Here is a 19,165-nt window from a genome sequence, read left to right as displayed (position 1 = left end):
AAGAACTTAAAGAGTCTCTTGTTGCCACCACTGTGCACAGTCAAGCTGACTGGACTGTGAGCTTCAGAGAAATCTGCACCCCCAACCTCTCGGATCCTCGTTTGTGTAGGACAAGCACCTCATCCACTGAGCCATTTCCTCAGAGCTTCTTTCTCTCTTTTCTCACATTAGTCATGGACTAAAGCCCCAAAACTTAGTCAAAATAAACTTCTCTTTATAAGTTGATTTCTCTCCTGTAATGTGTTACAGTAACAGAAAGCTAATTAACATAAATGTCCTTCTAGACATTGTTTGGTGTGACCAGAATGACCCGAGGCTATGTGCATCATATTCACAAGCTATCAGTCAACAATAAGTTGAAAAAGAATCTCAACATTAGCACAAGTGGCAAGATTTATCTGTAAATCTGTGAGAAGTCAACATACATTAAGTCACAATATCCCTCAAAGGCAAGTAGGAAGGACTCTTCTGTTTTATTCTGTGTGCTGGGCAGTGGTGGTGCACACCTTTAATACCAGCACTCAGGAGGCAGAGGCAGGTGGATTTCTGTAAATTTAAGACCTGCATGGTCTACAGAACAAGTTCCAGAACTAGCTACAAAGCTACAAAGAAACCCTGTCTCAAAAAACAAAACAAAACAAAAAAAACTGAAATAGGAAGTATGAAGAATATCCCCCAATTGGATACAGCTAATGACAAAGCAGAGAAAGAATTCAGAGTCCCCAAAACCATGACTTCCCCCGCCAAGTTCAAGCTTATCATCATTAGCAGATGTTTAGATAGCCCATTTGTGCCCTCGCCCTCCTCATCCAGTGCCTACAATGCTATTCCAAGCAAAATGCTTAGAAGTATCTTCACATAAGATTGGGACAGAAAAACAATCCTGTACAATAAAAGAACTTCTGGAGGCATCACAATCCCTGACTTCAAACTCTACTAAAAACAGCCTGGTATTGGCATAAGAACAGACAGGAAGGCCAGGCGGTGGTGGCGCACGCCTTTAATCCCAGCACTCGGGAGGCAGAGGCAGGCGGATCTCTGTGAGTTCGAGACCAGCCTGGTCTACAGAGCTAGTTCCAGGACAAGCTCCAAAACCACAGAGAAACCCTGTCTCGAAAAACCAAAACAAACAAACAAAAAGAACAGACAGGAGAACCAAATAGAACACCCGGATATCAATCCACATATCTTCGAACACCTGATTTTTGATAAAGAAGTAAAAAATATCAAATGGAAAAAAGAAAGCATATTTAACAAGTGGTGCTGGCATAACTGAATATCAACATGTAGAAGAATGAAAATATACCCATATCTATCACCATACACAAAACTCAAGTCCAAATGGATTAAAGACCTCAACATAAAGCCAGTCACACTGAACCTTATAGAAGAGAAAGTGGGAAGTACATTTGAACACATTGGTACAGGAGACCACATGCTAAATATAACCCCAGCAGTACAGACACTGACAAAAACAATAAATGAGACCTCCTGAAACTGAAAAGTTTCTGTAAAGCAAAAGACACGATCAACAAGACAAAATGACAGCCTACAGAATGGGAAAAGATCTTCACTAACCCCACATCAGACAGAGGTCTGATCTCCAAAATATACAAAGAACTTAAGAAATTGGACACCAAAAGAACACATAATCCAATAAAAAAAAAATGGAGTACAGACCTAAACAGAGAACTCTCAACAGAGGAATCTAAAATGGCTGAAAGACACTTAAGGAAATGTTCAAATCTTTAGTCATCAGAGAAATGCAAATCAAAACAATTCTGAGATTCCATCTACACCTATAAAAATGGCCAAGATAAAAAACACTGATGACAACTTAGGCTGGAGAGGTTGTGGGGAAAAGGAAACACTTCTGCATTGCTGGTGGGAATGCAAGCTGGTAAAACCCCTTTGGATGTCAGTGTGGCGATTTCTCAGAAAATTAGGAAACAACCTTCCTCAAGATCCAGTAATACCACTTTTGGGTATATATCCAAAGGATGCTCAATCGTGCCACAAGGACATGTGCTCAACTATGTTCATAGCAGCTTTGAACCTGGAAACAACCTAAATGCCCTTTAATCGAAGAGAGAATATGGAAAATGTGGTACATTTACACAATGGAGTATTACACAGCAGAAAAAAATAACGACAGCTTGAATTTTGCAGGAAATTGGATGGATCTAGAAAACATTATTTTGAGTGAGGTAACGCAGACACAGAAAGACAATTATCACATATACTCACTCATAGGTTTTTAAACATAAAGCAAAAAAAGCCAGTCTACAAACCACAATCCCAGAGAACTTAGACAACAATGAGGACACTAAGAGAGACTTACATAGTATCTACATGGGAAGTATAAAGTAGAAAAAGACAAGATCTCCTGAGTAAATTGGAAGTGTGGGGTCCTTTGGGGAGGGTTGAAGTGCAGAGGGGAAAGGCAGGGAGGGGAGCAGGGAAAAATGTAGAGCTCAATAAATATCAATTAAAAAAAAAAGATTGGGGCAGAGCCAAGCTTCATGTTTTCTTGCTTGTGCATAACAGATTTCTTTTGAGACAGAAGTACAAACAAAATGGGCTACGCTGACTCATGCATCTCAGACAAATACAAACCCTTGTTGCTAGGCCTAACTATTTGAATGATAACACAGAAAGCAAACACAGTGTGTCTGCCTCCATTTGGATCCCAGAAGCTGCCCCCCTATTAAAGCATGTGAAAGGAGCCAAGGAATGGGTTTCTCTTTTTCATCAAAGTTAAATCCCCACATGTAATGACACCTTTGTCTCCAAACTCCTGGTCTCCAAGGCCCTTGCTGTTTTCAGATCTGTGTGATCTAGCAAACACTAAATCATCTGACAGATTTATTCTAGGAGGAAAATGTTTCCAGCGCAAGATCCAAAACACATCTATCTGTTCTTTTTCCTCCCCTCCCCATCTTCCTCCTTTTTCTTAATATTTTATTGCATTTTTTGCTTATTTATATATGTGCACGTGTGTGGAGTCAGAAGACAATTTCAGTAGTCAGTTCTCTCCTTCCACCATGTGTACTGGGGATCAAACTCAGGTCCCCAGGTTTGGTTGCTGGGCCTGGTGAACCATCCCCCCAGACCCCAGCCACCGTCCTTCTTTTAAGGATTTGTTGTTCTCAACTTGAGCAGGTCTGATCAAAACTTAGGTGTGGAGAATTACAAGTGAGAAAGTGGACAATCTTCCAGAGTCCCAGAAGACTAACAGGGACACTTGTTTTTTCAAGGTGTCCCGGGAACAGAGAACCATGGAAGGTAACGTCACCCAAGACCAAACAGAAGCCATAAGGAGTTCACAGCAAAGTGTGGCAAAGCTGAGCAGCAGAATCACATCTACCAAAATACTGGTAGATACTGCTGGATACTCCAGTTAATTAACTCCAAGCCAGCAATTAATCTCCCAAAGTCATAGATGCTCTGACAGCAGCTTTGAATGAGCTTGGCACAAAAATCTCACGGCGACAGGGATGTGTGAACACAGACATCACGCAAACTAAAAGGGTGCAGGTGACAGCCTGCACTAAGGGCATGCTGGCTCACTAGGAACAAGAGTGAGACCCTTTAAAACATAACCACCTGGCTCAGGAAGTGACTGGGTTCCCTCAGGGAGACTGCCTTCCTGGACCTGCCCCAGATTTCTTGATTGAAGGTGAAAAATGGCTGGAACACAGCCCAGCTCACTCCACCTGGTAGAGGAGGGGCAGAAAAAGGAGACAGCTGGGCAGTGAGGAAGACGAAGCTCTCAAAGGATTATGCTGCAATGTCAGGGCAGCCAAATGGAGCCAGAACCTAACATGAAGTGAGCTTGTTCATCCAGGAGCTATGCATGAGTTGCAAGGAAGGAGTTGACATCCCAAACACACACACAAATCCATTGTCCCTCCCTCCCCTCATCTCTTCCTCCTTCTTTCCCTCCTCCACATGTGGATCCTGATTAAAAACATTTACACACACACTATACCTACAATCAAATTGAAAACACTTACATAAATGAATCCAACAACAGAAACTGTGTAACCCTCAGCCTCACCTCACGCAGTTCAAGGCTCCTCTTAATTTTAGGCAAACATGCATTGCCTCACACACCCACCTGTAGCCATGGATGATTCAAGGCTTCCTCAGTGGTAAACCTAGATTTTGGATCCACAACCAACAGTTTCTTGACAAGGTCCAGAGCTAAGAAAGCAGAGAATTGGGAAAATCATAATGAAAAAAAATGAATACATTTCACCTGTGTTTTTAAACTATATCAGAACTACAGACCATCAGCCAGAGAGGAGAGCAGCAAGAAGTCAGCCGATTTGGTGGAGAGAGCTCTTCAAGCTCCTTCCTCTCTGAATGCAGAGAACTGGAACCTTGTGGATAAGAATATATCCCATTACTCCCTGCTGGGACATCACAATTTTTTGGCTTCTTCTTTCCTTTCCTGCTGCTGTAATCGAGTTTAGGCTAATTAAAACTGAACTTCTACCCAGTTATGAGATACTCAGGATGCACCAACTCTGTATCCCATTGCTTGATGGTGAGACCAGAGAGTAGTTCTCTCTAGGCATGTAAAAACAAAGCCCAACCCACAGGCCAGCAACTGCCAAAGCCTAGCTTGCATGCTGCAGCAATATTCTTTCTGGATTCCCTGATATTTAACACTATCACCTAGGTTATACTATTGGACACTTAGTCTTCACCTTTTTCTCCAGAGAGTTGCAAAGGTGCACTTTTAAATTATAAAATACAGCTAACTGACGATATTAAACTTTTCCATTCTTCTTACTCTAAGAAATGTTTGTTATTAAAAGTTATCTTGCACTCTTGAATGGATAGCAGGCCCTTGTGTATATTATATTAAACCTCACACAAAATCTTTAATGTCAGGGTTATTGATCACCTATTTACAAATAAAGAAAATGGAGAACCAAAAAAGTTAAATATCTTGCCTAAGGTCACAAAACTAACAAATAGCAGACTTAGGACTCCATCTCAGTCTCAAAAGCCCAGGCTCTTAATAATATCTTCTTCCCTTCAAATGGTGCAAAGCAATGGAACAAAACAGACAGGAGAAAAAACCACGGAGTTTGAGAAGAAACTCCCACCAAAAAAACACCCACATTTAGTAAAACTCTTTTGTGTCCATACCCTTCTCTGAAACATCTGTCCAGACTTCAGGAATAAAGTTGTATTTTCCACTGGTGATTTGATCCTTCAGTGACACTTGAGTCTTATGCTCAGAGAAAGGCGGATACCCACTAAGGCTTAATATTGGCAGAGAAAAAAAGGGAAAAAGATCAACTGGCATTCTTAGTGCCATTTGGATACACAGGTCTTTTCAGCATTGAGAAAAATCAATTTTTCCTTGAATCAATGATTTAAAAACGACCAAAATCAAACAGAAGCTCTCTACCCAGACATAGGTACAGCTTCCATCTGCCCTCATCCAACTAGACTGTGAAACAGAAAATGTTTCCTACCAGATGAAAAGAATAACTCCTAAGCTCCAGCAGTCTACCGCACGGCTGTACCCAGCAGTCCCATTGGAGACAAGAACCTCAGGAGCCAGATAAGTGGGCGTACCACATAAAGTTCTCATCAGTGATGTCTCCCCCAAAATCTTGGACTGTCCAAAATCAGTGATCTAAAATTATAAAGGAAACAAACAAAATCACAACACGAACACAGCCAATCATTCCCAAGAAACATGGATTGGTTATTAGTCACACACCCTCCATTAACCCAAAATGTACAATTTCATGTCTTTGCAAAGCATTTAATTTTGCTTAAAAGAAAATCCCTGGGCCCAGGAACCTGAGAACCAAGATTTTTCCATCATTATAACCTTAACAAAAACTGCATAAGCCCGGCCACAAACACATTAGACTCTTAACACTTAGGCATATTTTTTAGACCCAAGACCCTTAAATTAAACTACACGATGGAACATCTGGAAAGCTTGGGGAATGGGGAGAAATGCACCTGTTCTCACCCTTGAGTTTTGGGGTCTTCTTGTTAGTTTTTGTCTACTAATTGTAACAAGAGATTCTAAAGTGAGGTTAGGCTGAGAAGGCGGGATCCATGACTTAAGGGTCCATTCAGACCCTTCTCTCTGAACACAGAAGTGGCTTGTATACACAGAACTCAATAAGTGTTCATTAGATTGGTAGAATATGGTGTGATCTCAACAATAACTGTTAAGTATGGGAAGTTCAGATTCTCAACCTTTAGATATTCCTATTTTCTTATGTAAATTAAAGGACAGTTTTGAAAAGAAATATACAGCGGTGGCAACAGAGAGAATGAAAAGTTCCCACCTTGATAAGGCAGTCCTCTTCTTGAGAAGACAAAAGAACATTCTCTGGCTTTAGGTCCCGATGTATAATCCCATTTTCATGAAGGTACTGTCCAAAAAGAGAGGCAGGACCATTGGTTCATACCAAACATATGTGAAGACGGTGACCAATACCTAACTCCTAGCCGGGGTGAGCCCAAGCTGTATTAAATGTCAGCTCACTCCTTAAAGTCAGAGCTGGAGTAAGGCTTCAGCAGGTTTTCTCTATGTGTAGCCTTGTCTGTCCTAGAACTTGCTTTGTAGACCAGGCTGGCCTTGAACTCACAGAAATCTACCTGCCTCTGCCTCCAAAGTGCTGGGACTAAAGCTGTGCTGCACCACTGCCTGGCTTTGAAGCTAAAGGCCAGCATGGATTCTATGACAACTAGGGCCACAGAGAGAGACCTTGTCAGCAGAGGAGAGAGTTAAAAGTTAGAGGACAGAGATGGGGGAAGAAGGAGGGAGAGAGACACTGACCAACTTATCAAACCATGGGAAGTAATCACCACCACAAAATATGGGACAAAGCACGAGCACATTCCCTGACACCCACCCATTACCGGTGCACTGGATTTCATGGGATGCTATTCATAAAGAACACATTATCGGACCGCAGAAGAACAAATTATCCCAACTGCTCAGTCAGCTTTGCTTTCAATCCTATCTTTACACCTTGAAAACCAAGACATTGCCACAGGGATCAGGTAGGTGCAAAAATCAATGCCCCTCCAGAAGGCCCTCCAAGTCAAAAACATAGATGGGGTTATATGGATTTTGTTTTTCTGAGATGACTTTGTCCGTGGTAGGCAAGCACTCTACCTCTGAAGTGTTTCATTTTGAAACAAGTTCTCTCTAAATTGCCTAAGCTAGATTTGAACGAGACTCCTGCCTTAACCTCCCCAAGTAGCCAGGATTCCAGGCTATGGCACCAGGTCATTTCTTTAGTTCTCTTCCTTACTGTCTCTCACACTCCCAGCAGCATTCGATCATCTGAGTCACGGGGGCAGGCATTTTCTCCTAGAGGATGGCCTTGCGTACCACAAGAGGGCTTCTCTCACCTGTACAGCCAAAAGCATCTGGTAGAAATAGAGCTTGCAGGTTGCTTCCTTCAGGCGTTTGCTCACCACCCGGTCGAAGAGCTCTCCACCTTCCATCCTGAAACAGAAATAAAGAGAAACCTTCACTCATGGAGGCACAGCACAAAAGAAACAAACTCATCTAGCTCAGCAAAACGGGGTGCGTGTGTGCATGAGAGAGAGAGAGAGAGAGAGAGAGCGCGCAAATGAGCGCATGCCTCACAAGTGAAAGGCCCTGGCCTGGAACTCTAGCACTAAAGCAGAGGCCACTTTTATCCAGTCTTCACATAACTTTTAAAATTAATGCACTTGACTGGGCGTTGTAGGACACAACTTTAATTCCAGCACTCAGGTAGAATTCAAGGCCACCCTGTTATGATCTATATAGTAAGCCCCAGGCTAGCTAGAGATACAGGATACCATGCCTCAAAACAAACAAACAAACAAACAGAAGGCTGAGAGAAATGGCTCAGTTGTTAAGGCTCACTGAGACCCCAAGGCTCCCCTCAGCTCTTCTCAACCTATCCCCTCCCCTAAACTTCTGCAGCTTCTGGGCTTCCATAACTTCGCTGCCTTTTGGGCCATGTGCTCTCTTGGTTCTCTTGGCCCTCCTCCTTGCTCTTTCCTGTTCCTCTCTCCTCTTCATTTCTCTCTTCTCTCATAGCCTGGCTTATTTATTTCTTTCTTTCTTTATTTATTTTTAAAGATTTATTTATTATGTATACAACTTTCTGCCACACGCCAGAGAAGGGTGCCAGATCTCTTTACAGATGGTTTGGAGCCACCATGTGGTTGCTGGGAATTGAACTCAGGACCTCTGGAAGAGCAGACAGTGCTCTTAACCACTGAGCCATCTCTCCAGCCCCATAGCCTGGTTTATTATGCTACTTCTCTCTCAGCTCTGGACTCTTCCAGATGCCTTTCGCTGTGCTCTCCCTTATTCTGACAATAAAAACCTTCTCCTCAACCATACCTTGGAGAGGTCACGCCCTCATTCACTCACCTCCCAACACCCGTGCCTAACTCACAAGTGCCTGCAACTCCAGCTCCAGGGAAACAAAGCCCACCTCTGACCTCTCCAAGCACTGGCAGTCATGTGTACAGACACAGACACACAAACTTAAAAGTAATACAAAATAAATCTTCTAACAAATGAATGAGCTATTAAAAGCCTCATCCACAGTCAGATGCCCCAGCTAGAAAAGAAGAAAAAGTGGAATAGCATGACTTCTTTAGGGACTTTCAAAAGTCTGGTTCCAGCAGGGTGGTGGTGGCCCACAACTTTAATCCTACCTATAATAACTGATGTCAAATAAAGACATAATTGGTGGTACATTATCTATAAGCCCAGTACTCAGAAAAAAGAGGCTGGTATATTCAAGGAGATCCTGAGCTACACAAAGAATTTAATACCAAAGTGGGCTACATGAGACTCCACTTCAAAAAAAAAAAAAAGTGCTAAGTGAGGGCTGAGAATGTAGGGAGGGCCCTTGCCTACCATGTGCAAGACCCTAGGTTTGAGTCCACCCACAGAGCAGAACTACTGATGCAGGTAAAAAGCATGGCACAGTGCAGATGTTCAATGAGGAAACGTCAACAGTGAAGCAGTAACCCACTGGAACCTGTAGGAGCGTTATGAAGGATAGATAAGTCCATTCAAGGGAAACGCCGACAGCAATACTGGGCGCACAGCAAGGCTTTAACAAGCAGCAGCAACTGTTGATTATATTGTTACTACTATTATTAGTATGTTACCTGAACTCGTGCAGGTGCTAAGAATTGAACCCAAAGCTTCTGGAAGAGCAATCAGTGTTCTTAACCACTGAGCCATGTTTCCAGCCTTTCTATAAATAATGGGCACACACACACACACACACACACTATTGCTGGGGGGGGTGTGTGTAAAGCACATGTGCGACATGTCTTAAACGTAAAGGTCAAAGGACAACTTACAAGAATCAGTTCTCTCTTTTCAGCATTTGGGTCTTACAGATCAGACTCAGGTCCTCAAACTTGGCAGTAGGTGCTTTTATTCAATGAGACATCGTGCCCTCCCAATCATAATCTTAATGGCCACTCCTCATAGGAACTATGAGCACAGCATTTCCTGTCTGGCCCAAAAGCTGCTCCCAGAAACACACAAGTTTATACAAGAACAGACATGCAGCAGGCCACCTCCAGGAAAGACAAAAAATTTGAAGATATGAAAAGACATTCAAGAGCCACCACGTAGCCAGGGCTCACGGTTCTCAAGAACAGTCCACACAGGCAGATATCTTCAGAGTAATGATAAATTGGACTCATGTTGAATGTGCACATCTGTCAGTATCCTGAAGGGCTTCCCAACCCTTAAATCATTTAATCCTTTTAAGAAGTCTACAAGCTAGAGTACAATTGTTATTCAATTCAACACTCAGAAAATGAGAGTCAGGGAGGTGAAATGAATTCCTTCCAAGGGCAATCAGCTTGTCCTGTACAAAACAAAGCTCAATCTCAGGCCTCAGATACAAGGTCTCAATCCCTTCATACCTGTCGTTAGAAGGGCTTTAGAATTTACACACACACACACACACACACACACACACACACACACACACACACGCAGTGACCCCACTAACACATCCCCTTTAAGAGCCCCAGCATGACAAAGGCAGGTCTGTATTCAATTCTTTGCTGGCTTATAGACTTACACAGAAACACAAATTTAAGATATTATTACTACTTGCTAGGCAGCAATGACACTTGACTCCAATCTCAGGACTCTATGAGTTTGAGGCCAGCCTGGTCTACAGAACAAGTTCCAGGACAGGTTCCAAAGCTACACAGAGAAACCCTGTCTCAAAAAAACCAAAACCAAAACAAAACAGAAGAAAACAAAGTTACTACTTACAACTCCAGAACAATGTAATAATCTTCTGCATCAAAAACATCTTTAATCTGGATGATGCATGGCTAAAACAGAGAAGAAGAGAGAAGTGAGACACTCCACAAAGGAAACCTCAAGGCCCAGAAACTGAGGTCTCAGGAGGACAAAGACCAGGCACTGGACTCTTATCTGAGGATGTTTTTATGTCAAGTACAGGAGAAGGCAGAAGAAATGTTTCTGACCCTTCAGAGAGAACACTCAGTATCAATCAGCAAGGGGAAATTCATGTGTGCACATGAGCCTACCTAAGAGTGACAGCAGGTCCTCGCAGCCTTCTTCATTTGTCCAGAACAGGACTCAAGCAACCTGACAAGGACCATGCATAAGCCAGCAGCAGAATGCTGGTGGGGAATTTTCACAGCAGGTCTGAGACCTGAAATCCAATCCTAGCACAAGAGTGAAGGAGAACCAGACATACAACCAGAGACCATGAAGCTAATTTGTAATTCTAGCACTTAGGAGGGCAAGGAAGGAAAATCAAGAACTCAAGGCCAACCTCAGCTATAAAACAAGTTCAAGGCCAGCCTGCAATATGAGACCTTTTTCTCAACAACAAAGAAGAAAGCTAGGGAGGAAGCCCAATTATATTACCAGACACCAGACCCATACAGCTCCAGGACTGGAAGCATGGACAATGGAAGGAAACTTTCATGATTAGATCTTCCCCATTGTATAAGACCTTCCAAGTACGGCCTCCAGATTATGACCGAGTATCAGCACAGGGGACAGAGAACACAGCAGGCAGGGAAGAACAGGTTTAGATACTCTAGAATGCACACTTATGATTTTCCACTTAGAAAGCACACCTATTGTGCTTACAATTGACAGTCAAGTTCAGTGATAGGGATAAGAACCAGACTGGGTGAGTATCAATCAGAATAAAGGATTGTGATCATGTGAGAACCGGACAGCCTATACTACGTCCAGGTTTGAGATTAAGAGGGTGGTGAAACTCACTATAGTATTCTTCCATCAGAGCAAGTCTCATCATAACTGCTGCTCTGTATCCAGGGGGCCTTCCTGCAGTAAACTGTTAGAAGACAGGCAGTGGAGGCCCCACTGCCTCGCAGCATGTAAGACCTTGGAAACACTGATGAGTGCTAAGGCGAGACTTCCGCTTTAAAAAGGATCAAAATAACCAGTAAAATATTTAGGGAGATGGGATGTATGGATTGGTTTGCTTGTTTGTTTATTTAATTGCATGTGTCTATCTATATCTATGCATGCCACAGAGCAAGCATGAGTGGAGATCAGGGGAGAACTTGTGAGAGCTGATTTTCTCCTTCCTCCTGTGGTTCCTAGGTTCCAACTAAGATTGTCAGACTTAGTAGCAAGTGCCTTAAACCTCTGAACCTTTTTGCCAGCACTGAATGTGTTTTACAAAACAAAATAAAACTGGCAAAGCAGGCTGCAGCAGGAAGATTGCTTGAGCCAGGAATCAGAGCCCAGCCAAGTCAATTTAGCCAGTTCCTGTTACAAGGAACAGAAACAAACTCACTCAAGAGACAGAGATGGAAGGGTCATGTGAGCACAGTATTCCCAGACCAACCAGGGCAGCAGTGCAGGGCTGTCTCCAAACAACTACAACAAAAAAGAATAAAATGAAAGAGCAGGAGAGGAGGTAGGTGAGGAGGAGAAAAGGCAGAAGGAAAGAAAAAGGAAAGGGAAGAGGGAGCAGGAACGGAAGAAGCTGCAAAGCCAACAGAGGACAGCCAAGTAAGAGGCTCGGCCACTGAATTGTAAACAGGCAGTGAGATCCTGTGTCAACGGCGGTAATTTAGAATAAAAAGAGCTTCAAGTACTCGGAGGGATGTGAGGAGATGAAAGAGAGAACAAAGAAACTCTTCTGTTTGGAGGTTAAAAGTGAGAATAAGCCAGATTTGGGTCAAGTTGACTCCAGTCCCTACGGGGACACATAAACCGATGAAGACACTGAAAGAACTAGCAAAGGGAAGACAGGACCAGCCCAGCCCACTACAGCCCTTCTCGTCTTCCACAGACACACTGATCCTGAGAAAAAAGGAGGACCATTTATACCCAACCAGACTTCCCCACCAAGGAATGAGACAAGATAAAGTGTCAGGACTCCATTCACCTCTCACACACCATAGATTTAAATAAAATACTCCAAATAAAAGTGCCAAATTTTCAGATGTGATTAACCTCACTAAAACTTTCATTTTCTTTACAAATATGATCAATAATCTCTGTAAGATTTTGGTCAAGATCTCATCAAAAATACTGAGCATTGAATCATGAGGTCATAGAGCCTTTACAGAGGATTATATTTTCACAAGCTTTAAGGAAAACTCTTGCAAGGTTAAAAAAAGAGTTTGGTCACGTGTGTGTTCACATGCCCAGGTCAACACTAACCTCCTACAGACATGCTATATACATGTCCCATATTTTGAGACAAGTTTCTATAAGTGATAGCAATACTTACATGATTTAGTTTTTTCAAAATTTCTATTTCAGTTTCAACACTGGGAGCCATGTCCTTAAAAAGGATAACATTACAGTTCATTAATAATAATAATAATTGCAATGGTTAGTATTCATCTTAAGCAAAGACCCTCTGTTCATACAGATGACACAAAATTACATATTTATGTAAAATGGATTTTGTCCAAGAAGCTCAGATTAAAGATTTTTAAATACATATTTTCTCTATTTTTTATTTTTATGCATATTCATCTGTGTGAGAGTAAGAGACCTGGTCAGTCTTCATTAACTTAGACCATGAAACCCGGTATGGACAAGTTCGAGTTGAAAACTTGAATATCTGTGTGCAGGTGCTGAGCCCCCTGGAACTGGGAGCATGGATAGCTGTGAACTGTGAGTGTTGAAAATTGAACCCAGGTTCTCTGGAAGAACAGTCAGTGCTCTTAACCACTGAGCTATCTCTCCAGCCCCCCAGATTTAAAATTTTTAAATCCAGCCTTTTCCTCTCAGCTCCTGCGCTCATTATTACATTGCAGGGCTGGGGTGGGAGGGTCTACTGAGAGGTCCCAGAGTATAATGAATGAAAGAGAACAATTAAGAAGTAAAGATTGGTTCTAACTTTTTAATCAATCTAGTAGATATGCTTTTCCCCCCGAAACAGGAGGCAAATCCAGAATCATGTCTATAACAAAGTGAACACAGACCGGAAATTCCTATTGCAATGTAAGAATAAAATTAACTAGGGAAAAACAATGTGAAGAATGTTAAAGCCAGAAACAGCTGGCTGGGCAGGAAGAGTGATTGGGTCCTACCTTTTATACTACTGCATCGCATATGTGCAGAAACACAACACATCTGGCTCACTTATTCAGTAAATGTGGGCAGAAAAGTGATAAACAGCTGTCACATAAAAATAATTTACATTCTAAAATCTGCAGCTGAGAACTGGAAATGTTATCTCAGTGGCACAGTACTTGTCTGGCATTCATAAATCTCTGACTTTGATAAAAATGTTTCGAAGCTGGGCAGTGGTGGCACACACCTTTGATCCCAGCACTCAGGAGGCAGAGTGTGAGGTCAGCCTGGGCTACAGAGCAAGTCTCAGGAAAGACAGGACTACAAAGAGAAACCCTGTCTTGAAAATAACTATTTTTTAAATGTGTTTCTGTAACAAACTCAGTCATTGCCATTTGCCAAAGAGCAAAGAATTGGGAATTACCTCAACAATCAAGCAGATAATTCTTTTTTTTAAAGATCTATTTATTTATTGTGTATGCAGTGTTCTGCCTGCATGTATGCCTGCAGGCCAGAAGAGGGCATCAGATCTTATTACAGATGGCTAAGCTACCATGTGGTTACTAGGAATTGAACTCAGGACCTCCAGAAGAGCAGTCAGTAGTCTTAACCACTGAGCCATCTTCTCCAGCCCCAAGCAGCGAATTCTTATCTGCATAAATTATGAGGAAGTCGGAACCACTGCTCCTCAGTGACATCTGTTTAAACCTGTCTGATAATATCCAGAACATGTGTAGAGTGTTCAGCTCACACCTCAGAACTGAATCACATCAGGCAGAGGCTAGCTGACTCTTTAGAAACACCTGAAGCCTTTCATAGCAAATGGGATCAGCAGGGCCTAGGGAAACAGTCAGTCACTCTCCTTTGCTGTCATCAAATAGTAAAAATAATTTAAAGGTTAATTAATAAGAGCATTAATAAGCTCCCTCTGTCAAGATGGGAGTATATGCCTAGCATAGACCAGACTCACTCCATAAGTTCAAGGCCAGCTGGGGCTGTGAGACAGCCCTATCTCAAAAAAAAAAAAAAGTTTTTTTTTGGACTAAAAAGGAATCACCACATAACTAGTAGAGTGAGGCAAAATAATACATCACAGCTAATAAGGAGTTGCCATTTTAACAAATACTTTCAAAATCAGTGCTGAGAGTAAAGTACAGCCAGGAGGTGTCATACACCATTGATCACAACACTCAGGAAACAGAGGCAGGCGGCTCTCTGGGGGTTTGAGGCAAGCCTGGTCTACAAAGCGAGTTCCAGGACAGCCAGGGCCACACAGAAAAACCCTGTCTTGAAAAACCAAGGAGAAAAAAAGTACTGCATCTCAGCTACCCAGTCTTCCTGAGACTGAGTCATGCTCCAGGGTTCCTGAGGAAGTTAAGAGGCAATGTGAAGACCAGGCAGCTATAAACACGAGTAACTCGGGTACTCACTGCTTCTCTCGACGAGCCGAGAGCAAACTTCCGTTTGCTGATGATCTTTATGGCTACTTTCCTGCAAGTTCTCCGCTCAAAAGCCATTTTTACCTCCCCACAAGCACCACTAATGGAAAAAACACAGACAGTGATTTTTCAGATGATTTTCATCATGAAACCCACCAGGTATCTACCTTGACTAGAATAAATTAAAGATGGAACTGACAAAGCTGCTCAGGTGGACAATCTGAGTATCCAGAACCCATGTAAACCAGGCATCATAGCATACATCTGTGACCCAGGCTGTGACCCAGGAAGACTGGAGGCAGAAACAAGAGAACTCCCCCAAAAGCTTGTAGGCCAGCCTTCCTAGCATACAGAGCAGCAAACAGAGACCCAGCCTCAAGGTAAAAGATTAAGGACCAACACCCATTGTGTCTTCTGTTGCACATAAACTTCCAGTCTTTTGTGCACGCATGCACACACACACACACACACACACACACAAGAAACTAAATATTGTCCAAGCAACATTTTTTCACTGTCCATGTGTTCAAAGGACACACTGAAACTTCGCCAGAGTAAACTGGCAAGGGCACAGGTAGATGTGAAGCCCCCAACAACACTAAGCTTGGAGTGACTTCAATCTAATCATAGCCCTTGATTGTGAACTTCATAGAAAGACACTAAGAAAATAGAGAATTTACTTTCTCTAGAGTCCTGAGAAATATCAATAAAAGAGTCTTCAGAAGCTGGGCGGTGGTGGCGCACGCCTTTAATCCCAGCACTTGGGAGGCAGAGGCAGGCGGATCTTTGTGAGTTCGAGACCAGCCTGGTCTACAAGAGCTAGTTCCAGGACAGGTTCCAAAACCACAGAGAAACCTTGTCTCGAAAAACCAAAAAAAAAAAAGTCTTCATGATCAAAAATGAGTACCCACGCCAAGAGGGTTACACAACTGTAATTCAAGAGCTAAGAGGACAGAAAGAAGGACAGCAGCCAACTAAGACCAACATGGGTATATAGAGTTCTAGGTTGTTAAGGCCAGTCATGCCATCTAGGGCATTCATGCCCAAATTGAAAAAAAGAGAAAATTCAAAACAATTACCAACAACTTGCACGTACAATTTGAAGCGTAAATTGCACCCTACACTACATCCAGAAGTGCTGCATGATTACTCTGCACGCAGCAGCACCCTCAAAGATTTCAGACTCACTAGGTACCACCAAGGTCACCCAGAACAGTATGCAGCAAACAATTACCCCAGTAAATGAAATTCATCCTAGCATTAATTACTAAAGTACAGGCCTGTATAGTACCTGTCTGTAGGGGGCTATGACAACGACCAGGTTTTGAGAGTATTGGAAAGGTTTCACATCCTTCTTATGTTGTGTATGGGCAACATAAAATGTATCATTATAATCATTTTCAAGAATAGAATTCAATCACATTAAGTACATTCACAGTGCCCTCCAACTGGTACCATCTAGTTCCAATTAAGTAAACACCATTATTCCTTACTCCTAGCAACCACTTTCTAAAAACTACCTGGCATTTCATATTAATGAATTCCTATTTCTTTCATTTAGCTTAAAGTTATCAAATCCATCCACATAATAGCAGCTATCAGTACATAAATATCTGACACTGGATCTTACTATGACAGTTATGTCTTAACCTTTTTTTTTTTTTTCTTTTTTGGTTTTTCGAGACAGGGTTTCTCTGTAGTTTTGGAGCTTACCCTGGAACTAGCTCTGTAGACCAGACTGGCCTCGAACTCTCAGAGATTCGCCTGCCTCTGCCTCCCAAGTGCTGTGATTACAGGTGTGCGCCAACACTGCCCGGCTGTCTTAACCTTTCTAGAAGCTGGAAGATCCCATCATAGCATCTAACTACCTATTTATTTCCTTTTATCCCCCTTCGAGACAAAGGTCTTAGGATGCTCAGATGTCCTCAAATGACTATTATGCCAAGGATAACTTTGAACTCCCAATTCTCCTGCTATAATGTCTTCAAGTTGTTGAATTCCAAGTATGTCCCACTCTGTCTTCTTCTGTTAGGGATTGAACTAAATACTTTACAGTAAATTGCAGGTCTACCTTAAGCAAGCAGAAGTGTTTGTCCCAAAAACCAGTTAGGTTTTTTTGTCTGTTTTTTGTCAACCTGACTCAATCGAGGAGCATCTGCTAAGAAGGAATCTCAATTGAAAAAAAATGCTCCATTAGACTGTCCTGTAGGTAAGGCTGTGGGACATTTATTGACTAATGTGTAAGGACCCAGCATACTGTGTGTAGTACTGGTACTATTTCTGGACAGGCAGATCTAGGATGAATAAGAAAGCAAAATGATCAAGCCGTGAAAACTGAGTCTGTGGTTTCCACTTTAGCTCCTGCCTCTAGGACCTGCCCTGCTTGTCCTGTCTTGGCTTCCCTCAAGATTGGACTGTGATCAGAACATGTCAGCCAAACAACCCCTTCCCTCTCCAAGTTGCTCTTGGTCACAGTGTTTATCACAGCAACTAAAGCAAAGGAGGAGAGAAACGAGTACCAGGACTGGGGTATTGCTGTGATGGATGGAACCACATTGCTTGGTGGAAGATTTATAGGATTAGCTCTGGGCTGGTAAAGCTGTTGAGTGCTCAGAGATTAGCGGGTTGTTTTGTAGAGCACTGGAACCTAAGCTGAGAGAAATGTAAATAACAGGCCTGGTCCATGAAGTTTCAGAGGGAAATTTTAGAGTCCCTTAAAGCTCCCTATCAGAGCCATTTGTGTGATAGTTTCAATAAAGATTCTGTGAAAGTAAGGCTGGGTATAGAGGCATGTGTCTTTAATCCAGCACTCAAGAGGCAGAGGCAGGTGCATCTGTGAGTTCAAGGCCAGTCTGGTCTACAAAGGGAGTTCCAGGACAGTCAGGGACTTACAGAGAAACTCTGTGTGGTGGGGGGAGGGGTTAATCTGTGAAATAAAATCTTTAGATAATCACTGCTAGTTAGCTAGGGCTTAAAATCAGCAGTGATTAGCCAGATGGTGGTGGCACACACCCTTAATCCCAGCACTCAGGAGGCAGAGGCAAGTGGATATCTCTGTCAATTCGAGGCCAGCCTGGTCTACAAAGTGAGTTTCAGGACAATCTCCAAAGCTACAAAGAGAAACCCTGTCTCAAAAAACTTAAAAAAAAAAAAAGAAAACTCAGCTATGATTAATGAGAGACCAACATCATCAAGGGGAAATCTTCTGGGTCAGCACACAGAATCTGTGGTCCAGAGAGGGTTCAAAGCTGCATTTCAAGCTGAAAGTCAAACTTCATAAGAGTTTCCCATAAACCATTTTGAAGGCATGAAGGGCTTACAGAAAGCAGCTGAGGCTTAGCACTGTGTGGCAGTCTTGAAATATCCCTGAAGACAGTCTAGGAGGTCACTGACAAAGATATAGGCTCAGTTGCAATTGAAGACCCCAGCATAATGGAGATGCCCAGACTGTGGGATGACCACCGAGGACAGCAGCAGGCGTGGAGCCAGCCTGAGACTACAAGGCAAGCTATATGGCACGGTGGGAGAAGTGGAGCTGCTCAAGACTTCTGTAGATCAAAAAGTCCTAAGTCCCAGACCTTGGACACTGAGTTACTTAAGCTGCTGGAATTTGATTTTGCTTTGATCTGATTGTAACCCTGGTTCCTTCTTATTTTAGAAGTTATTTTTATCTAGTTGTTTTATAGTTAAGAGACTTTGGATTTTTTAATTTGGGAATATTCAAATTGCTGAGGTTTTTTTTTATGTGTATGGGTGCTTTTCTTCTTCTTTTTTTTTTTGGATTTTCGAGACAGGGTTTCTCCGTAGCTTTTGGCTCCTGTCCTGGAACTAGCTCTTGTAGACCAGGCTGGACTCGAACTCCCAGAGATCCACCTGCCTCTGCCTCCCGAGTGCTGGTATTAAAGGCGTGCGCCACCACCGCCCGGCGGGTGCTTTTCCTACATATAAGCTTGTGAAACACCTGCGTGCAGTAAACTAAAGATTAGGTGTCAGATCCCGTGGAATTAGTTATAAGAAGCTATGAGACATTATGTAAGTACTGGAAATCACACAGATCCTCTTGAAGAGCAACCAGCGTTCTTAGTTACTAAGTTAGTACTCCAGTTCCAAATTGTTGAGCTTTTTTTTAAAATTTATT

The 19,165-nt window shown here is 42.5% G+C and overlaps 1 protein-coding gene across 7 annotated transcripts in view; it reads right to left on the bottom strand.

Moving 5' to 3' along the window:
- LOC130872181 (serine/threonine-protein kinase Chk2) overlaps window positions 1–19,165 on the bottom strand; it is a 44,521-nt gene that overhangs the window by 8,093 nt on the left and 17,263 nt on the right. For 3 of the 7 annotated variants that reach the window (XR_009056892.1, XM_057766031.1, XM_057766033.1), the window contains exons 6-13: window positions 15,019–15,127; window positions 12,795–12,848; window positions 10,316–10,377; window positions 7,408–7,504; window positions 6,333–6,419; window positions 5,496–5,659; window positions 5,164–5,279; window positions 4,121–4,206 (exon numbers count right to left, since the gene is read on the bottom strand). Coding sequence is in view for 5 of the 7 variants with exons in the window: in XM_057766031.1 (XP_057622014.1) it covers window positions 4,121–4,206; window positions 5,164–5,279; window positions 5,496–5,659; window positions 6,333–6,419; window positions 7,408–7,504; window positions 10,316–10,377; window positions 12,795–12,848; window positions 15,019–15,127 (775 nt within the window). In the remaining 2 variants the exon portion in view is untranslated. Of the gene's footprint in view, window positions 1–3,460; window positions 3,717–4,120; window positions 4,207–4,293; window positions 4,386–5,163; window positions 5,280–5,495; window positions 5,660–6,332; window positions 6,420–7,407; window positions 7,505–10,315; window positions 10,378–12,794; window positions 12,849–15,018; window positions 15,128–19,165 lie in introns of those variants that run through there. The other 4 variants (XR_009056893.1, XM_057766035.1, XM_057766034.1 and 1 more) reach the window with 3 other exon arrangements.

This window comes from Chionomys nivalis, chromosome 3, assembly GCF_950005125.1.
Source record: "Chionomys nivalis chromosome 3, mChiNiv1.1, whole genome shotgun sequence".
Classification (NCBI taxonomy): domain Eukaryota; kingdom Metazoa; phylum Chordata; class Mammalia; order Rodentia; family Cricetidae; genus Chionomys; species Chionomys nivalis.
Note: the sequence above shows the minus strand (reverse complement) of the source record. Positions and strands in the feature narration are given on the sequence as shown.